The sequence below is a fragment of the Amphibalanus amphitrite genome, unplaced genomic scaffold (genome assembly GCF_019059575.1).
Source record: "Amphibalanus amphitrite isolate SeventyFive unplaced genomic scaffold, NRLGWU_Aamphi_draft 000289F_arrow, whole genome shotgun sequence".
Classification (NCBI taxonomy): Eukaryota; Metazoa; Arthropoda; class Thecostraca; order Balanomorpha; family Balanidae; genus Amphibalanus; species Amphibalanus amphitrite.
In genome coordinates, this window is record NW_024881784.1 from 544,537 (window position 1) to 561,645 (window position 17,109).

The 17,109-nt window shown below is 49.2% G+C and overlaps 1 protein-coding gene across 4 annotated transcripts in view; it reads right to left on the reverse strand.

The window, feature by feature from the left end:
* Positions 1-17,109, reverse strand: part of LOC122387537 (nucleolysin TIAR-like) — a 201,417-nt gene that overhangs the window by 177,728 nt on the left and 6,580 nt on the right. For all 4 annotated transcript variants that reach the window (XM_043377805.1, XM_043377801.1, XM_043377803.1 and 1 more), the window contains exon 3: positions 9,913-10,008. In XM_043377805.1, the coding sequence (XP_043233740.1) occupies positions 9,913-10,008 (96 nt within the window). The remainder of the gene's footprint in view (positions 1-9,912; positions 10,009-17,109) is intronic.

The window sequence follows — 17,109 nt, forward strand, 5'->3', positions numbered from 1 at the left end:
TGTCTGACAAGTTGAGTAGTAATAGACAAATATATATATTGAGACGGGTTACACAGCACATTGGGTGGACGCGTTTCGTCTAAATGACTTTTTCGACACCCTCTCGGAAATTAAAACAATACAAACACACAAGAATAAAACTAGCACAGCAGTCTCACACTCTGTAGAAATACAGCATGCTAAGAACAAAAGTAAAGAACAAAAGTAAAGCTCATCCGTTTGGTGATTCAGCTCGAAGATATCTAGAAGAAGCGTGTACTGATCTGCAGAACAAAATATACGAACTACGCGATGATGTCAAGGGATTACCGCTACCTGCAGCGTTACGAACGAAACTTAGCGACTTTAACGACAGCCAGAAGACGAATCTGACACGAAAACTACGGACGCTTTGTGAAACAAGTCCCTGGAAAGAAGTGGGTAACGTTGATATTCTGACCAATCTTTCGTCTCGGCAGTTAAGTGATGACGAAAAGGATGCCTTAGCATTGGGTATGAAATTCGACTCTGGAAAGGATAGGAACAGTTACATGGAGCACGTCCAGCGGAATTACAAGAGCAGCGAAGATGATATAGAAAAAGGATTCATTCAAGGTATCATTTTATGTTGCAAGGCACTAGCTGATAGTGAGCCAGACAAGCTACCCAGACGTTATATGAAGGCACTCAAAACGTTAGCGGATGATCCGTCCATAGTGATCACTCCCGCAGATAAAGGAGGAGGAGTGGTGATCATCAACAAAATAGACTACGTAGAAAAAATGCAAGTTCTTCTCGACGACAGTGATACGTACACAAAAAAGCCGCATGGATTCGTTGACAAGATCAGCAAACAGTTCAATAAAGACGCAAGAAAAGTTCTGAAGAAAACAGAGAAAGGCAAAAACATGTTACACCTACTAGAGGAAGCACCAGAAGCACCGAAGATGCGCGGCCTCCCGAAACTGCATAAAGACGGCATACCATTACGACCGATTACATCCGGCATCGGTAGCGCACCCCATCGACTAGCGAAAACACTTGCGAAGCCGCTCACCGCGAACCTGGGGGCGGTCAGTGATGCACACTTACGAAACAGCGACGATCTGATCGAACGACTTAAGAACACCGACTTAACAGATAAGTACCTGGCCAGCTTTGACGTGAAGTCTCTCTTTACTAATGTACCAGTAGATGATGCCCTTAGGGTTATCAAAAATGTAGTCGAAAAGATGGATTCAGATCAGTTACCGCTCGCAAAATCTGACTATATTAGCCTTGTATCAATGTGCATGAAATTTGGAGGATTCAGGTTCGAGTCAGATGAGTATGTTCAGCACAGCGGGCTAGCTATGGGATCGCCTCTCAGTCCGGTGGCTGCTTGCCTTTATATGGAGTGGCTAGAAAAACACAGGTACCAAAATATCATGGGTGAAAATGTATTGTGGGTGCGATATGTTGACGACGTCTTAGTTGTAGCGCCAAAAGACATTGACTTGAAAACGAAACTTGACGAACTGAACGCGGTTGACCCAAATATCCAGTTCACTATAGAAACAGAGAGAAACGGCTCCATTCCCTTCTTAGATACCGAAGTAGTACGAAGTGGTAGTCATGCAAAATTCAAAGTGTATCGTAAACCTACAAATAAGGAAGACTACGTTCATTATTTTTCAGGCCATAACGAGAGGGTCAAAAGTGGGATAGTCTTGGGGTTCTTTTTAAGGGCTTTCCGGATATGCAGCGAAGAATATCTCGATGACGAAATCCGGCATATCTTTTCATCTTTCATGAAGCTGAAGTACCCAAAGGGTCTTCTCATTCGTTTGAAAAAGAAGGCTTTAGACATTCGAAACAAAACGAGGAACGAAACAGCTCGAAAGAAAGACACACGATTTATTTCAATACCGAACTCAAAAGTAGCCGAAAGCATCACTCAGAAACTCGAAACGACAGGCTTCAAGGTGGCACTGACCACTGGAAAGAAGATAGGTGAGTTAACTCAAAAGAAAACTTCTAGAAATAGAGAACTTAGCGTAGTTTATCAGGTACCGTGTGGCAACTGCGACAAATCTTATATTGGAGAAACTGGTAGGGGAATCCAAACACGCTTAAAAGAGCACAAGCGAGACATACGAAACGACGCCGACCACAGTGCCTTTGTTGTTCACGCACATTCCACTAGTCATTTGCCAAATTGGGACGGGGCGAAAGTGTTAGCGAATTGTGGGAACAAGGGATGTCGGAGAGCGACCGAAGCGGCATTTATTACAACGAACGATACGATCAATACCAGGGTAGGGTTTATTAAGTGGGCAAAATCAGCAGCAGTGTTCAGCATTAAAAACTTGACTTAAAAAACTTACCGTTCGAGTCGTTATAAGTGTGCTATTTTTATTCTCGTCGATGATTATGTAACAGTAGCTGTGTACCGACAAATAGTTTTTATCGAAGGTTATCATTTGTAGTAATGCGCATTCTTAGCATGCTGTATTTCTACAGAGTGTGAGACTGCTGTGCTAGTTTTATTCTTGTGTGTTTGTATTGTTTTAATTTCCGAGAGGGTGTCGAAAAAGTCATTTAGACGAAACGCGTCCACCCAATGTGCTGTGTAACCCGTCTCAATATATATATTTGTCTATTACTACCTAACATCACCTGTTCATAACCGCACTCCATTCTTTTAAAAAGTCTGATTTTTGCACATGGCGATCAATATAGATTGGAATTTGTCAGAAGTCCGTATATTTCACCGCGTTTGAAACTGTTAGCATCATCAACGCTCCCCACGCTGGATAGGTAAGGCGCCGCGGGCCGCGAGTCGGCCTCAATGTTCAGCGGCACAGTCTACTTTCCAGGCGTTCACACTAGTGCCATCTAGCGACAGCGGCCCTTATCACCCGAGCGGGTGGGCGGCGGGCACGCGACCTATTCGCTAACCGCACCGCACATCGGAATCTGACAGCGCCACGGTCACCGGTGTGGGTCGGGCCACATTAGTGGCAGCCGCCGCCACACCGCCGGCGACTATCGGCCACACGGCGACGGCGATATTGGTCTGCGCACGCCGGCTGCGGTCGGGTCACAAAGGAGACGGCGGCCAGGTTTCCAGACATAGCGAGGGGGTTGAACGTGGCAGTGGCAGCAGTTACTTGAAAACGGTCGGATGTAGGAATTGAAACAGCTTATTTGGGTAGCTTCGAAGGTTAAGCAGGCATAGCACCAATACGAAGCTTGTAGTTTAACTCCGAATAACCACTGTCATTAGCGACATCTCCCGGACGACATTGGCATACCAAATAGGTACTTACTGCACACAAGAGAGCACTCGATGGAACTCAATAGTTGGTGCAGTGTAAGCTATGGTGGACGGCGGCGGCATAGAAGATGTAATGGTGTGCCATGGGATGTGGAAGATATCTGTTGCCTCGGAACGCAGGGGTACCATTGGCCGGTCATTTGTAGTGCATCAGAGGCCACATTGGGTCACATGGCGCCGTGACCAGCACCGTCGATACGACCTGACCCCACCGGGGCGGCCATTCGTCCACGGCCAGCCGGCGCCACACCGTCTGCCAGCTCCCTTTATCGCCACGAAGGGACCCCGGAACAGGCGCACCTGCCGGGCTCGTGGAATCGTAATGACCCGCTGCGTGATGTGCCTGCGTACGAACGAAGATGGGAGCCATGGGCAGCCGATTCGTGTGTGCTTTACACTCATAATTCATCCATTGTTTGATGTCAGACAGACCTATGAATTACGCCTGAATGACACTCGACTCCCTAATTGCAGGGGTGAACTCTAACCACCTGGCTAGCCGTCCATTATCATTTTCAGTGTTCCTCAGGTCTGATCGTCCTCCGTTCTGGACTTTTCCCATGACCTTTCCGGGGTCTGCCGCCTACCCCTCCCTGTCCCCTCAGACTCCCACCGACCCCGTCCCCGGTTCGTCAAGCCTGGTCTGTCGCCCTGGGTCCCTCAGCGTGTCCCTTCGCCCCGGCCCGTCATCGCTGGCTCGCCGCCGCGCCTGCCTGTCGACCGTGCGCCGGGGTTCATTAGGGTAGGGCGCACTTCGGGCCGGCGGCGCGCCACACGGCACCATGCATAATACAGGCGGGCCGGCAGCCGGGCAGCCTGGGAGCCGGCCTGTGCGCGCCGCGCCGGAGGCGAGAATGGCACGGCATGGATACGGCATCGACACGGCCGGCAGACACGAGGGGTGGGGGAGAGAACCATCCGTCCTACCTCCAGTGACTGTCCAGTGTCCGTCCCACCAATGCACAACTACACAACGAGAGAGCCGCAGGTAGGTCACTGTCTCAACACGAGTATCTACACATCAGCAATCAATTACCTACTGAAAAACACCAGAACATGGCATGTCGGTTACTGTTAAAAGGCCACCCCTTTAGTCGTTCGGGCTAAATTTATATGGACGCCAGCAAATACTTCGTTGCGTGTTCGGCGACCCGAGCTCATGTCAGTTGCCACTGAACTACCTGCAAGCATCGCAATATGTATATCTGACTGGGCTAATGACGTTAGATGTGGCCATGGATCGATCAGCGAACGGCGGGCCGGCGCGGCTAACTGCCGGTCCGTCCGCGCCCATCACCCCGGTCCATGTGGATGTGCCATAGAGGCCGACCGGCGCGCTGCAAACACTGGTTAAAAATGCACCGCCCGGTAGTCGGCGGCGCCGCTGACCGGTCGTCACGTGCCGGTCCGCGCGGCAAATGTCCGCACAAAGGGCCGACTGACGGGCGAGCGACGAACCGTCCACGCGCCGCCGGCAACCGCACTGGAGAAACGTAATAGCACCCGCCAACCATGAATTAGACGGCCTAAATCATACTAATGCCCGAACCTTTACCACACACAGCTTTACACATGCCGCCCAGCGAGCGCCACCGAATTACAGCGCGGCAACTAGCGGCAGCACCTATCTTTAAGCCCTGTATACAGGCGACTATCATTATTAACTGCCAGTTGACACGAGGAAAGCGGGACGAAAACAAAGGAGAATATTTGATAACACGAACACTATTGGAGTTCGTGCTACTTTGCTTGGTGAAAACGTTTATTTGGATAATGAAACGATTCGGGTACCTATGCATCAAGGAAAAAAAATAAAACAACACGTTAAAAAGCCGAATTATGTTCACTGCACAATTCTAACAATTTTAACACAATGTACCGTAGACTTAGGCATGCTCACTCCCCCCGCTGATGCCTTGCCATAAGAATGGGTCTGGATTACAGTCGCTAGTTTTGTTGAATGTTAGTTAGGTATTGGTCGGCTCTCAGCAGTCACCAGTCACCACTACTCGATCTTGAAACCGAAAATACGAGCATATCCATAGCATTTGCAATGCAATTGATCTGAGAACGTCCGAGATGAATACAAACATGAATACAAATGCCAAGCCAAACATCCACAGTCGTGCAAGTGAGCGCTGAGTTGTCGCCAAGGAGGACAATCCTTGCCAGCCACATGTTGTCTGAAGATGACAGTGTCGCCGGATCGGAACGGCCATCCGCCCGCGGCGTGCCGACCGATCCTCCACTCCCGTGCCGGCGCCGCTCCTCTGTGGGGGACGGGACGGAAGCACGACTCGAAGGGGGCCGGCACAAACGCGGCCGTGGACAACTGTACGGGAACGTCTCACGGGAACGTCCTCTGCACTACCGGGAACGGTTCACGCATGCCCCACATCGGCAGGAATAACCGATAGGTACCTAAAAGGACAACTAAGAGACGTCCGTGAGATAAAACAGTCCAAGTAGCTCTCGCCACTGTGATGGGGCCCAGCAATGTCATGTCACGGCTACTCAGTAACCTGTGTCAATTCTGCACGGTGTCACTTCTTGCCAAGAACGGTGGCACTCATGAGTCGGGAGTCAGGGCCTACCCCCCCCCCCCCCCCGCTGTAAAGAAACAGCAATGACGACGCCGACCTTACCAAGAAGTTCTTGGTAAGGTCGGCGTCGTCAGTGCTGGTTCTATGCCTACAGCGGGAGGATAGGCCCTGACTCCTGAGTATGATAGTTGGGGTCCATGCTAAGGGTAAGACGGAACGAAGCAAGGGTTGCTTAAATCAGCCACCTCCGTTGAGTGGGACGAAGAACGGTTCCGAGTCAAACACCTTCCAGTATAGCAAAGCGCGGCCTCCTCGTCTGTCAGTTCGTGACAGTCCCCACTCTACCCCCATCCCCGCGCTAAGCGACTCAGAGTCTGTCCAGTGTCCACAGAGTGTCCCGCAGGCCAGACCAATTTAGATTCAGCTCTAAATATAGCCAGAGTTGACACGAGCTGACTCTGCGCAGACCCAGCTCATACACTTCTCAATGTCAGCTCGGGCGTGTCCAGATCAAGCGACATCAGAACGATTCATGCACGGAGCTAATGAGCAGTGTCCGAATAGAACCGGTAACGGCGGTCACAGACTTCTACGAACGTTAATTAAATATCCCGCCCAAAACGAGCGTCCTCCAATCATAATCAGTTATCGATGTTGGTAATTTGGACTAAGCGTTTCGCGGAAGTACCAGCTGACGCTATTGGACCACCATTACTGAAATGGTTTAACTTGCACAGCAACTTCGCCGCAGTACGTAACGACATTACCTACGCTGGTAAAGTGGATTTAACTGGGCGGCGCTGCTTTCACGCGGGTATGACGTCTGGATCGAGGCAAACCGTCACCGAACCTCGGTCAGTTTCAGCAGATTTCAAGGATGCTCCAGGTGTTGAGAGAGCTAATAGTATACCTGAATGCCATGCTTGGCGAGCCCCGGCGAATATGGCACCCCAGCGGATAGGGAACAGAGCATCGGTGAACCCAGATGGAGCCCTGCCGCCGGCCACCGCTCACTGGGCGGCAGCCGCCCCGTGCCCGCCCGACCGTGATTTAGCGCCGCCACGACAGGCCGAGCTCCGCGCGGCGCACCGCCGGCCCTGATAGATAAATAACATCCCGATCTGCATAATGGAACGTCTGGGGGCGCCGTTCGCAGCTGCGGAGCCCTAAGTTTCCGTTACGACCCAATCAGGACATTAAAGACGGCGCTGATCGAACGGGAGACCCGTCAAAATCATCCGGTCGGATTAAACCATCCATTCACAGTTCGACATTACGACGCCGGCTGGCGGACACCGGTGCGCGACCGGACGACTCGCGACATCGCCCCTCCGCGGCCGGCGTGGACACTGACCAGCAGAATGTCGCGGCCCGGCGACTCTTCTCCAGCCATGACTCAGCCGTCTGTCGGCGCCCATGACTCGGCGATCTTCCCAGGTCGTACGGCTCGGTCGGTCCGTAAGCACAGCATAAAGCCCTCCGGGACAGGAGTTCGTCCTCCCCTATACACCCATACTCACCACCGTAATAGCGGAGGGGGCCCGCCGCCCCTCGGTCATTTTTCAGTGTTCGCTGACAATCAAAACTGTTAATGGCAGCGAGCAGGGGGAGGCCATAGGACATCGCGACACACAGCGTCGCCTTTTAGACGTCCAACCACCAAGGCGCCGCGTTTCCTGGTGCTCTTACAGACGTTGAGATGATATCCCCATAAACACATATGCACACTTGAAAGGAATTCAGATTTCTTAGTACGATTATGCGATACGCAGACTCTTAAACCGTTCTGCCGCTTTGCTCGATTGCCGTCCCGGTGAGTCCTTTACGTCTGTCGTCTAGCCAAAGTCTCTGGTCCATTTCACCCTCTAGTCTAATCTTTCTCTTCTCCCTGCTTCATCCCCTCGCTCTATCCCTGAGCTCATCTAACGCTCTATCCGTGTCGCTCTATCCCGGAGTGCACCGTGCCGCCCCATCCCGGTTCCGCGGCGGCCCATACCCTGCTCATTGATTTCGGCCCAGTTCGCGCGTCCGACCCCGCTCGTGTAATTAATTACTGGGCGCCGGCGCCGGCTGTAAAATTTCCCGCGCCGCGCCGGTCCGCCGACGACCATCGCTCGCTCCTCACACACCAGGCAGAGTTACGGCCGGTACGGGTGCGTGACGCCGCCTCACAGATTGTCAGAGAATCCTCCTCAAACGGCCAGTGCGTGCCGTGATCCTACAGATTGTCAGAAAATCCACCTCAGACGGCCGAGGCGTGGTACGATACCACAAATTGTTAGATAATTACTTGGACGGACATTGGGCGAAAAAAAAATACACGCAGCACAAGGGCTTGTCCTGACACGACAGTTTTGCATTGTTATCGTACTAGGAAACCGAAAAGATTGGGTAACCGGTAGTATCCGTTTTTGCTTTTTGTGCTGTCTGCGATGTTTCATTTCGGGCGCTGTGCTGTAAATGCGCCGGCGGTGAGCGGAAATTGCAACTCTATTACTCATCTTCCCTCCATCCGGGCGCGTCACATTTGTTTCTGGCCTACAGCTGTTGCCAGCGGTGCGCCGCGAAGGAGCACCGGCGGCCCACGCGCCAGGCCGACTCTGCGCCCAGCTGCATCGATTCCACACGACATTTGGCAAATCAGACGGGCCACGTTTAAACAGGCCGGGGAGAGCCGGCTCGCCGCCAGTCGAGCGAGTAGAGTCAGCGTGGCGCTAATAACAAACTGTTCCACCAACAGTTCGTACCGGCAGGCTGGCTGCAATCGCCGTGGCAATAGGACGCTTCCAAATAGGTATTCCATGAAATATTTATGTGCGCTTGTGTCCTATGAAGCTAAACCATCATGTAGATAAACGGTGGTTAACTGTTACCGGGCGTTTGTAATGCATCAAAACCACCTCGTTACTAACGGTCTTAGTGTGAATCAGAAAAAAAAAACGGTGCATACTAAGCTCTACGCGTAAAGCGGCACTAACACACGTGTAGGTGCATAAATAACTAGCATACCTATGCTGTTTTCCCCTGGCAGCAGCACGTCACACGGCGAAACGTTTGACAGATTTCGGTTATTGCTGAGAGCGAGTTGTTTTATCTCGTGGTGGTGTGCATGAGTTTAGCACACAAAGCGTAATAACTATTAAAAATACAGCTGCTAAATAATGTTGCCGAACCAAGTACCTTATTGCTCATCATCACAACAGGGGTTGAAGCTCCTCAGGGGTTTAAAATGTCTCATGTCTGTAAAACCCCACTTGATGATGGACAGCCCAGCTTTTCACCGGGTGAACAAAAAAGTTTGCACGCAAGTCAAAATGTGAGATTTAGTCCATCATGTGATAGCTCCCTGTTCACAGAGCTTAACATAGAGCTAAACCATGTTCCATGAGTTAGACTAATTCAGCAAGTCGCGCAGGACTGTTAGAATTCTCCAATTTAACGGTGGGTTATTTCATTAGTTCACAGGATTTCTGTTTGGGGCACCTCATACGGGACCAGCCCCTTGTTCCTGTTCGCCCATACACCGCTAGCTCTAAACGAGTTACTGCGCCTCACGCCATTTCTGTAGCCAGATTTCGACCAACTGTCTGTTACGGCCTGTGTGTTACGCTGAGGGGACAGGCCCCGACCGATCTCCAGTCCACCCAGTGTCTTGTTTCTGGTCGAGAACACGCTAGCTAGTCGACCGCTCCTCTGTTCATGTTATGCAACTGGGCACTGGCCTCTGGGAGGCACTCACCTACCTAGGAGCTGCGCGGTGGTAGCGCCACCTACGTACCCACCGCCGCCGTCGCCCGACGGCGACGGCGCTGCGGCGAGTGTGCGGCCGTCGCCGCCTCCGGCGCGGGATCCACCTAAATCGGCGGCCCAGTGTCGCTTCGTACTGATTAAGCCGGCACTTAAGCAGCGGGAGTTGTACTGAAGTAATGTACAATCGCTGCGTCCACAATGCCGTCAGCACGGCGAGTTCGGTGGGTTCCGTTGTGCGCCGTCCCACCCGTCCCAGCCGTCACCTCCCGGCGGCCGCCCGCCCCGACCCACAGCGCGACGCAGCACGCCGCTCGGACCCACCTTGTCGAACAGTTTGCGCCTGTTCATCGTGTTGATGGCCATCTCCGCCGTGGACGGGTCGCCGAACTCAACGAAGCAGTACGGGTCGGAGGCGCTCTGAAAGCAGACGGCGTGGTGTGCCCGTCACTGGACCCAGACGCCCCCCCCCCCCTCCTCGCAGTCTCCCCTACCACTGCACTGCACACTGCACAGTGAACACAGGGACAAGACCAGGCCCAACATACTCGTACGGACCTACAGGCCTCGAGAACACTATTCAAGGCAATACTGTAACATCTGATTGACAAGTGAAGTGTGCTGCAAGCTTTCCCGTGCCAGTACCTGCATGTAATTGAAATCGCTAGCCCATGTGTGATAACCTATGTGTGTAAAATTGCGACGGCTGGTGCAAGTGTGGTGAATAAATAACGTAACTGAAACGGCATATGAATTACTTCCATGGCTTTAACATTTAGTTTGTTAAGGAATCCGGGCTATTTGGGAGTTTGCGTCCATTATCCATTTTGGAATGGATCGTTGAAAGACGGCGAGCATGAGTAAAAAAAAAAAACGCACAGCTTGGTGGTTTCGATTTTAGGGCATCCAATGGCGGCAATGATCGGTGACGACGGACACCACATCACTGCAACATTCAACAAAAAGGCGTGGCGAGAGGAAGAATCGTGACTAACCGATCAGTGGCGGATCCAGGATTTTCACTGGGGAGGGGCTGCAGGTCATAATTGGGCGCCACGCCCCGGATGGGCGCCATAGTCGCATCGTATTGGCGCTGAAATATTGGCGCCCAGTGGCCCTGACAAGAGGCGCCCAGGATCAGTATGTACAGTGACACCACACGATTGGAAATATCGGTGCGGAGCGTACTGAAACGACGTTATTCGACTGATTTTTGCATCCTAGTCCTAGTATGCGGCACTCCGATGAGTTGCGAATTGAAAATTGGCGCCACTGCGCCTTCGGCGCAGTGGCGCCAGTTTTCCTTGGGTGGGGGCTGCCAGCCCCGCAGCCCCCCCCCCTGGATCCGCCACTGTAACCGATACCCTACTATACTCGCCTCCAACAGCCCACACACTGGCCCGTATACCGGTCAACTTTGACACTATAACTCCTAAAAGCACAACTCCCTGACAGTGAATGACCTCGCTTGCCAAGTCACGCCATTCTGAACCGCCCGGCTCATCCAAATTCACGCCATCACATTGATGCAGGTCGTCCGGTGTACTAGGTTCCGCGTGATATTGGAACTGACCCCGGGCATCGCATAGGCTCTGGCTCCGTGGCATGCATAAGTCGATGCGGGAGGCCCGCGAGAATACACTGGAGTGGCTCCACGAGACACAGTGGACCACCTTATACACAAATCGAAAGTTACCCGTGAATCAATTATTGTTAACCTTCCAGGCGGTGGGGAGGGGCATTTTTTGCCCCCCACCCCCTTTAGTTTTTTCGATATATCTCGAGAACCGCTGCGCCGATCGTCACCAAACTTTCAGCACCCTCCCGGGAGTAGCCAGCGCACATGGTGACCAAACATTTTTCCAAAGGCTATGATAGGTTGGCCGCTAATGACGTCAGAGTGATGTCATTTTTGCCATTTTCGACCCAAAAAAGGTTTCGCGGAAAGAGCTCTCAGGCCTACAGCTTAAGAGATACAGAAAAATGTTTCAGACATAAAAGGTGTGGAATCAAGAGGGCTACAAAACTGCTATTTCGCTTTATCGATTTTTTTTTATTTTGACCCCCAAAAATAAAAAATAGATTTTTTGAATATAATAGCCTAAAAAACCAAAAAGTTTTTTGAATTTCGAAAAAAAACCGGAATATATGTGATATTCCCTACTACCTTCTATCTACATACCAAATTTGAGATCAATACCTCTTTTTTTGACCAAGTTATAGGCTATAGCGAAAAAAACTGTTCAAAATTGATGACGTCAAATTTTCAAACTCAATTTATAGCAATTCTAGACCTCGTAGCGCAAAACAAAGACCACCATTAGACTCCCCGTGACGAGCTGCATCGAATCAATACCCATTTTATGCAACAATATCAACTTTGAAATTTGACCTTTTTTGACCTGACCTTGACCTGACCTCCACCAGACAGTGACCTAAACCGTACCTGATGGTCTTATAACCAATACCATTGAGTTGGAAATGAAAAACTGGCCATAAAACATGCATCGCACAACCTTAGTAAAGTTGGGTTCATGTGGTGACCTTTGGTGACCTGACCTGTGACCTGACCTGGTATTTCGAAGCGTCTCGACGAGAGGAAACCGATCTTAGCAAGATAAACCGTTGTACCTTTCTTGAGTCAAAGGTAATTGAAGAAAAACATTTTTTAAACGGCTATTTTTCCAGTTTTTACCCTCTGGAGGCTAAATCTGTGGACACACTCCAGAAAGAGCGCTAAAATAGCTATCGGATGCGTTTTCCGAGGCGCTGTAGCTTTCTTGGTTGCCGAATTATGCGCCGGTGTTTCAAAAAAAAATGTTGAAATAGACAATATGTTATCTTTGATGACCTCTGGTGATCCGACCTTTGAATTCTGACCTAAAAAATGACCCAGCATATTATCCTCCTGATTTCGGACGTTTGGACGTTCCTGGGCCGCGTATCGCTACGTGGCCCAGGAGCCGATTAGAAGGGAGGTGAACACCCCCGGCCCGGCGAGGTTGGCGCCGAGCACCGGTCCGGCGTGGGTTACTGACCTGCCAGCCACATGTCAGAGCCTAAGATAGGAGTATACGAATCACCAGGACTGAAAGTGGTTAGGTTAACGTCCCTACAGCTAGAACCAAAGACGCAGTGCTCGGGCCCATTCCTTATCGAAAATCCATCGACTCCGCAGCCCTGGCACGAACACACCATTGTTTACCAGAAAAAGGTAAAGTACGTTTGCTGATAATACCAAAAATGGGAAGATTAGGTCACGAAAGAAGTTTTGGCTAGTGGCTGCTGCATGACAAGCTCCGTTTAGCGATAAAACGTCCGTCAGTCTATTAACTACTTCATTTCCAGCATCTGAAGTCATTCGCATACGGCATGACATTGTGACAAGCCCTGTTTAGCGATAAAACGCCTCGTCAGTCTATTTTATTCTCTACTTTGACTTTAAAGTACCTATCAGGTCATTTTCATTTAATGACCAGCATTTTAAAAACATTAACAGCAGTTTCAATAAAAGTGAAACTTAGAGTGAAGGGTAAAAATTCATATCTTAAATACTTTATCTACACTATACTCACACGGGTGTCGTATATACATAGCCCTGTTAGGGCATGAACCCATCAAATAATTACGAAATTTTAGCACCTTTTGGTAAGAATGGCCTTGATATCCTAAAATCAATCATTGCATCCCCACCAATAAAAAAGTGAGCCCGTGATAGCAAACATGGCCTACGAAGTACGCAGTTCGCAACACCAACCAAGGTGCCGATGCACTTATAATTTCAATACCAAAAGCAGCGTTTTAAATAGTTTCCTATATTGCCTGCCGAACACAATGAAGTCTGGCGTTGTTTCCCTATAGCCCGTGCGATGCACTATTACTAATCAATGCCACTTTTATCAGACCTATAGTCGCTGCCATTTATCTACGGGAACTGTTCTCGCGTCATGTTATTGCTCTCATTTCTCACAATTACACCACATCTCCGAACCTCGCTATTTACATTTATTAGCAGAGCAATGCCTCACGGCGTAGCGTCCGATACGGCATTTCCGTAATGGATATACGCATAGTAGCCTGGTGGGTATAAATCAACAGTGACCTATTGCGTAGGTCACACATCGTCAAGCACAGCAGCGCACGGATTATGTAACATACCACAGGTGAATCCCTACCAAATGAAGAAAGAAAATGTTTACAAGCAGCCAAAAGAAAACACAATACAGTAAACAGTAGCGTCGGAACTTCAACATTGCAGAAGCGCAATAGTAACCACATAAATCGGTTCTATTGATATTTCCACCCGCGTATAACGTCTGATTTCTCAGCGAAGTTCTAAATTATCTGTAAATTTTATTTAACTTTAAAGGGAATAGTTCACTTTCACGAAATTAGTTTTTTGGAATGGATTTATGATTTTTATGCTCAAAATGATCAGCAAAGAATATAAAACCTTTTTATAAAAAAGATTATTTTCTATATTTTAATATAGGAAGAACTCTTCAGTTTTAAAAGAGCGAAATGACCCCTGCAAGGCACACATCCCTGAAGTAAGGCACCTTTTTCGGGACCAGAAATGGAATATATTTGCCTAGGGTGATCGTTGGGCCGTAAAAGCTCCTGATTTGTGCTTGTCTCAGCTCAAGCTACGGAACTGCTATTCCGGTTCAAAACCCCATGGTGAACTATTTCCTTTAAGACTATTTAAATATAGTGGTAAAAAATATTTTGCTGATGAGATTTCGCATTGTTTACTTTTCAAGTAGGTATGGCTTGAGCTGGAAAGTAAGCACAACACTTTCGATTATTTTCTTAATAGCTTTTGACCTCGATATGTAATTAGAGGTTATGAGGAGCCGAGAACAAGCAAGGTGCTCGGTCTCCACCCACATCCTCACACATTTGGTAGTTGGAGTTTACCGACGGCAGGGCGGCGGTTGAGTTGCGTTTAGATACAGAGTCAGGTTTGCTTTCACCAGGCAGAAATCAATCATGCATTTCATTTTCGATATGAACTGAAGACATAAGCGTATCCGCAAACATCGCACACAATGAACATGCACTGACGGATCCAGAAAAGTGGCTTTGGAAGCTGTGGGGGGCGTACTCTGTAAAAAAAAAGTTCTACAAATTCGAAAAAAAACTCGGAATCGCTTGCTTTTGCCGCTGTTGTGCAGTTTAACCCGCGCCGTGCTGGGGGGGGGGCGTTTTTACGCCCCCCCCCCTCAGGTTTTTCGCGAATATCTCAAAAACGGCGGCGCGCAGCGCCGCCGTTTTTGGTACACGTGTTCCTACATCATTTCCGCACATGTTGTGAAAATTTCAGACCTAGGCCGTTCAAGGTCAGGTCACCAGGTCACGTCAAGTGACCTTACCTCAGAAAAAGTTCAAAGGCTCGCTATAGCTACACCGACTGAACGATCACTTTGAAACTTTCAGCGATTGATATGAGTAACAGTATGTATAAAATGTATATCTCGGATTTTTGATATCTGTGACCTAAGGTCAGGTCAATTTTGAGACCTCTCCATTATAAGTCAATGGGAGAAAATTGAAATGCGCCTCTTTTGGACGAATATCATTCAAAACGCTCTCAAACATCGGTTCATAGGTAAACATGACACACTGAATAGGAAAAATGCACCTGTGACCCCACTGTGTGCCCCTGAGGTCATCTCAGGTCATGAACGGTCGCCAGCAGTTTTTTGGCTATAACTTTTGATAGAGACGTGCTAGAGCGGTGAAAACACGTCAGATGTGTTCAGCTCGACGATACGGATCGACTAATATGCAACATGACCCTTTTCGGTCAGGTCATGACCTTGACCTGAGGTCAAATTTTCAAAATGACCTTTCAAGGTCAACGAATAGTTCATTCGACGCGTCTCGACGAGAGGAACACGATGCTGGCAAAAGTAATGTCATGGCGCTTATGAGTCAAAAGTTATTGACGAAAAAACGTTTTTCGTAAAAACGGCTATTTTTGGAGTTTTTGCCCTCTGGAGGCTAAACCGTTGACCTGAGGTCAAATCTGAGAACATTACTCAGAAAGGTCTGTAAAAGGGCTATCGAATGCGCTTTTCCGCGGCGCTGTAGCTCTATCGGTTCCCGAGATACCCGTTGGCAGTTTCCAAAATGTTGAAATAGTCAACATTTTACCTTTGGTGACCTCTGGTGACCTGACCTTTGACCTGACCCAAAAAATGACCGAAGTGTTTTCGTCCTTATTTTTGACGCTCTTTCGATTGCCGCTTACCGCGTGTCGCTACGTGGCCCAGGAGCCGAGTTAGACGGGGGGCGTGAAAACGCCCCCCCCCCCAGCACTCGGCGGAAAGTTCAGGCCACCAGCACGGCGCGGGTTAAAGCAAACTTTACCAATACAGTTGCTAAGTTTCCGGTTCAGCGAGGAACATGACAAATATTCACCGAGTTCGGATCCTGTAGGAGAGAAAAATGTCCCAAATGCCCTCTCCGATCCGCCAGTGTATACATCTTCCTGAGGAGAGAAAAATCAACGCCGAAAACTTTCAAACCACGTTCACCTTGAATCCATCCACTTTAGCAGACTAGCTTCCAAGTACCTGAAAAAGATAACGTTCCACCAAACCCACTAAACACAATCTTGCAGTTGTAGATTTGCGACCTCAGGAGCTCTTAAAGTTTCTGTTAGTAGAGAGAAGCGAGGCAGGCATCCGCGCCTTTTTGGTGACACCACAGGCATCTTCGGCAACGGGGTCACTGGCAGATAACTGCCGTGACCGACACGACTGATCTGACCATTCTCAACTTCGGACGAGAGCACCGGCGCCACCCATCGGCGGGCTCGGATCAGCGCTGTGTGGCATCCCGTTGTCTTGTCAGCCCTCCACGCTGCGGCTCTTCTTCTTCAGCAGCACCATCGCTAACCATTAGTAAATCATTGCCAAATTGGCCCGGTCAATCAATGAATGAAAGTTTGGCCGCCCAAATATACTGGACGGTTCCTCAAGACGGACGGACGTATGCCAACACAACCAAAGCATCCTTGTACAATGTAGATTATACATGTAGGTACATTGTACATTGTACATACGATACACATAAGAATTAGGATCCAAACGCACACATCATACAATCGCAACTTCACGTTAAAAAGAAAAAGAAAATCTGATGGATCCCAACAAGATGGCTTTCACGGATCCACTTAAAATAGTTGGCCAACCAATAGCATAGATCATTAGGTAAAATATATGGCTATTCTGATTGAGAATGCATCGAGATACAGAAAGTCTATGCCATAATTCGATCGTTATCGATCACTGACAAGGTACTAAGGTAGGTAAAAGAAGCTGCACTAAAACTAATTTCTATTCATGGAATGAACCCGAGCCAGCCTTGCTTGCACTGAGCATTATGAGCTCATTTCAAAGCAAACCAGCATCCATATTGTCGGGAGGCTCTAAAACCACAATACTAGTTACAATGAAGAAGATTGGATAATATTGAAATGAGCCGCGAGGCATAGAAACGATCAGCCGACAA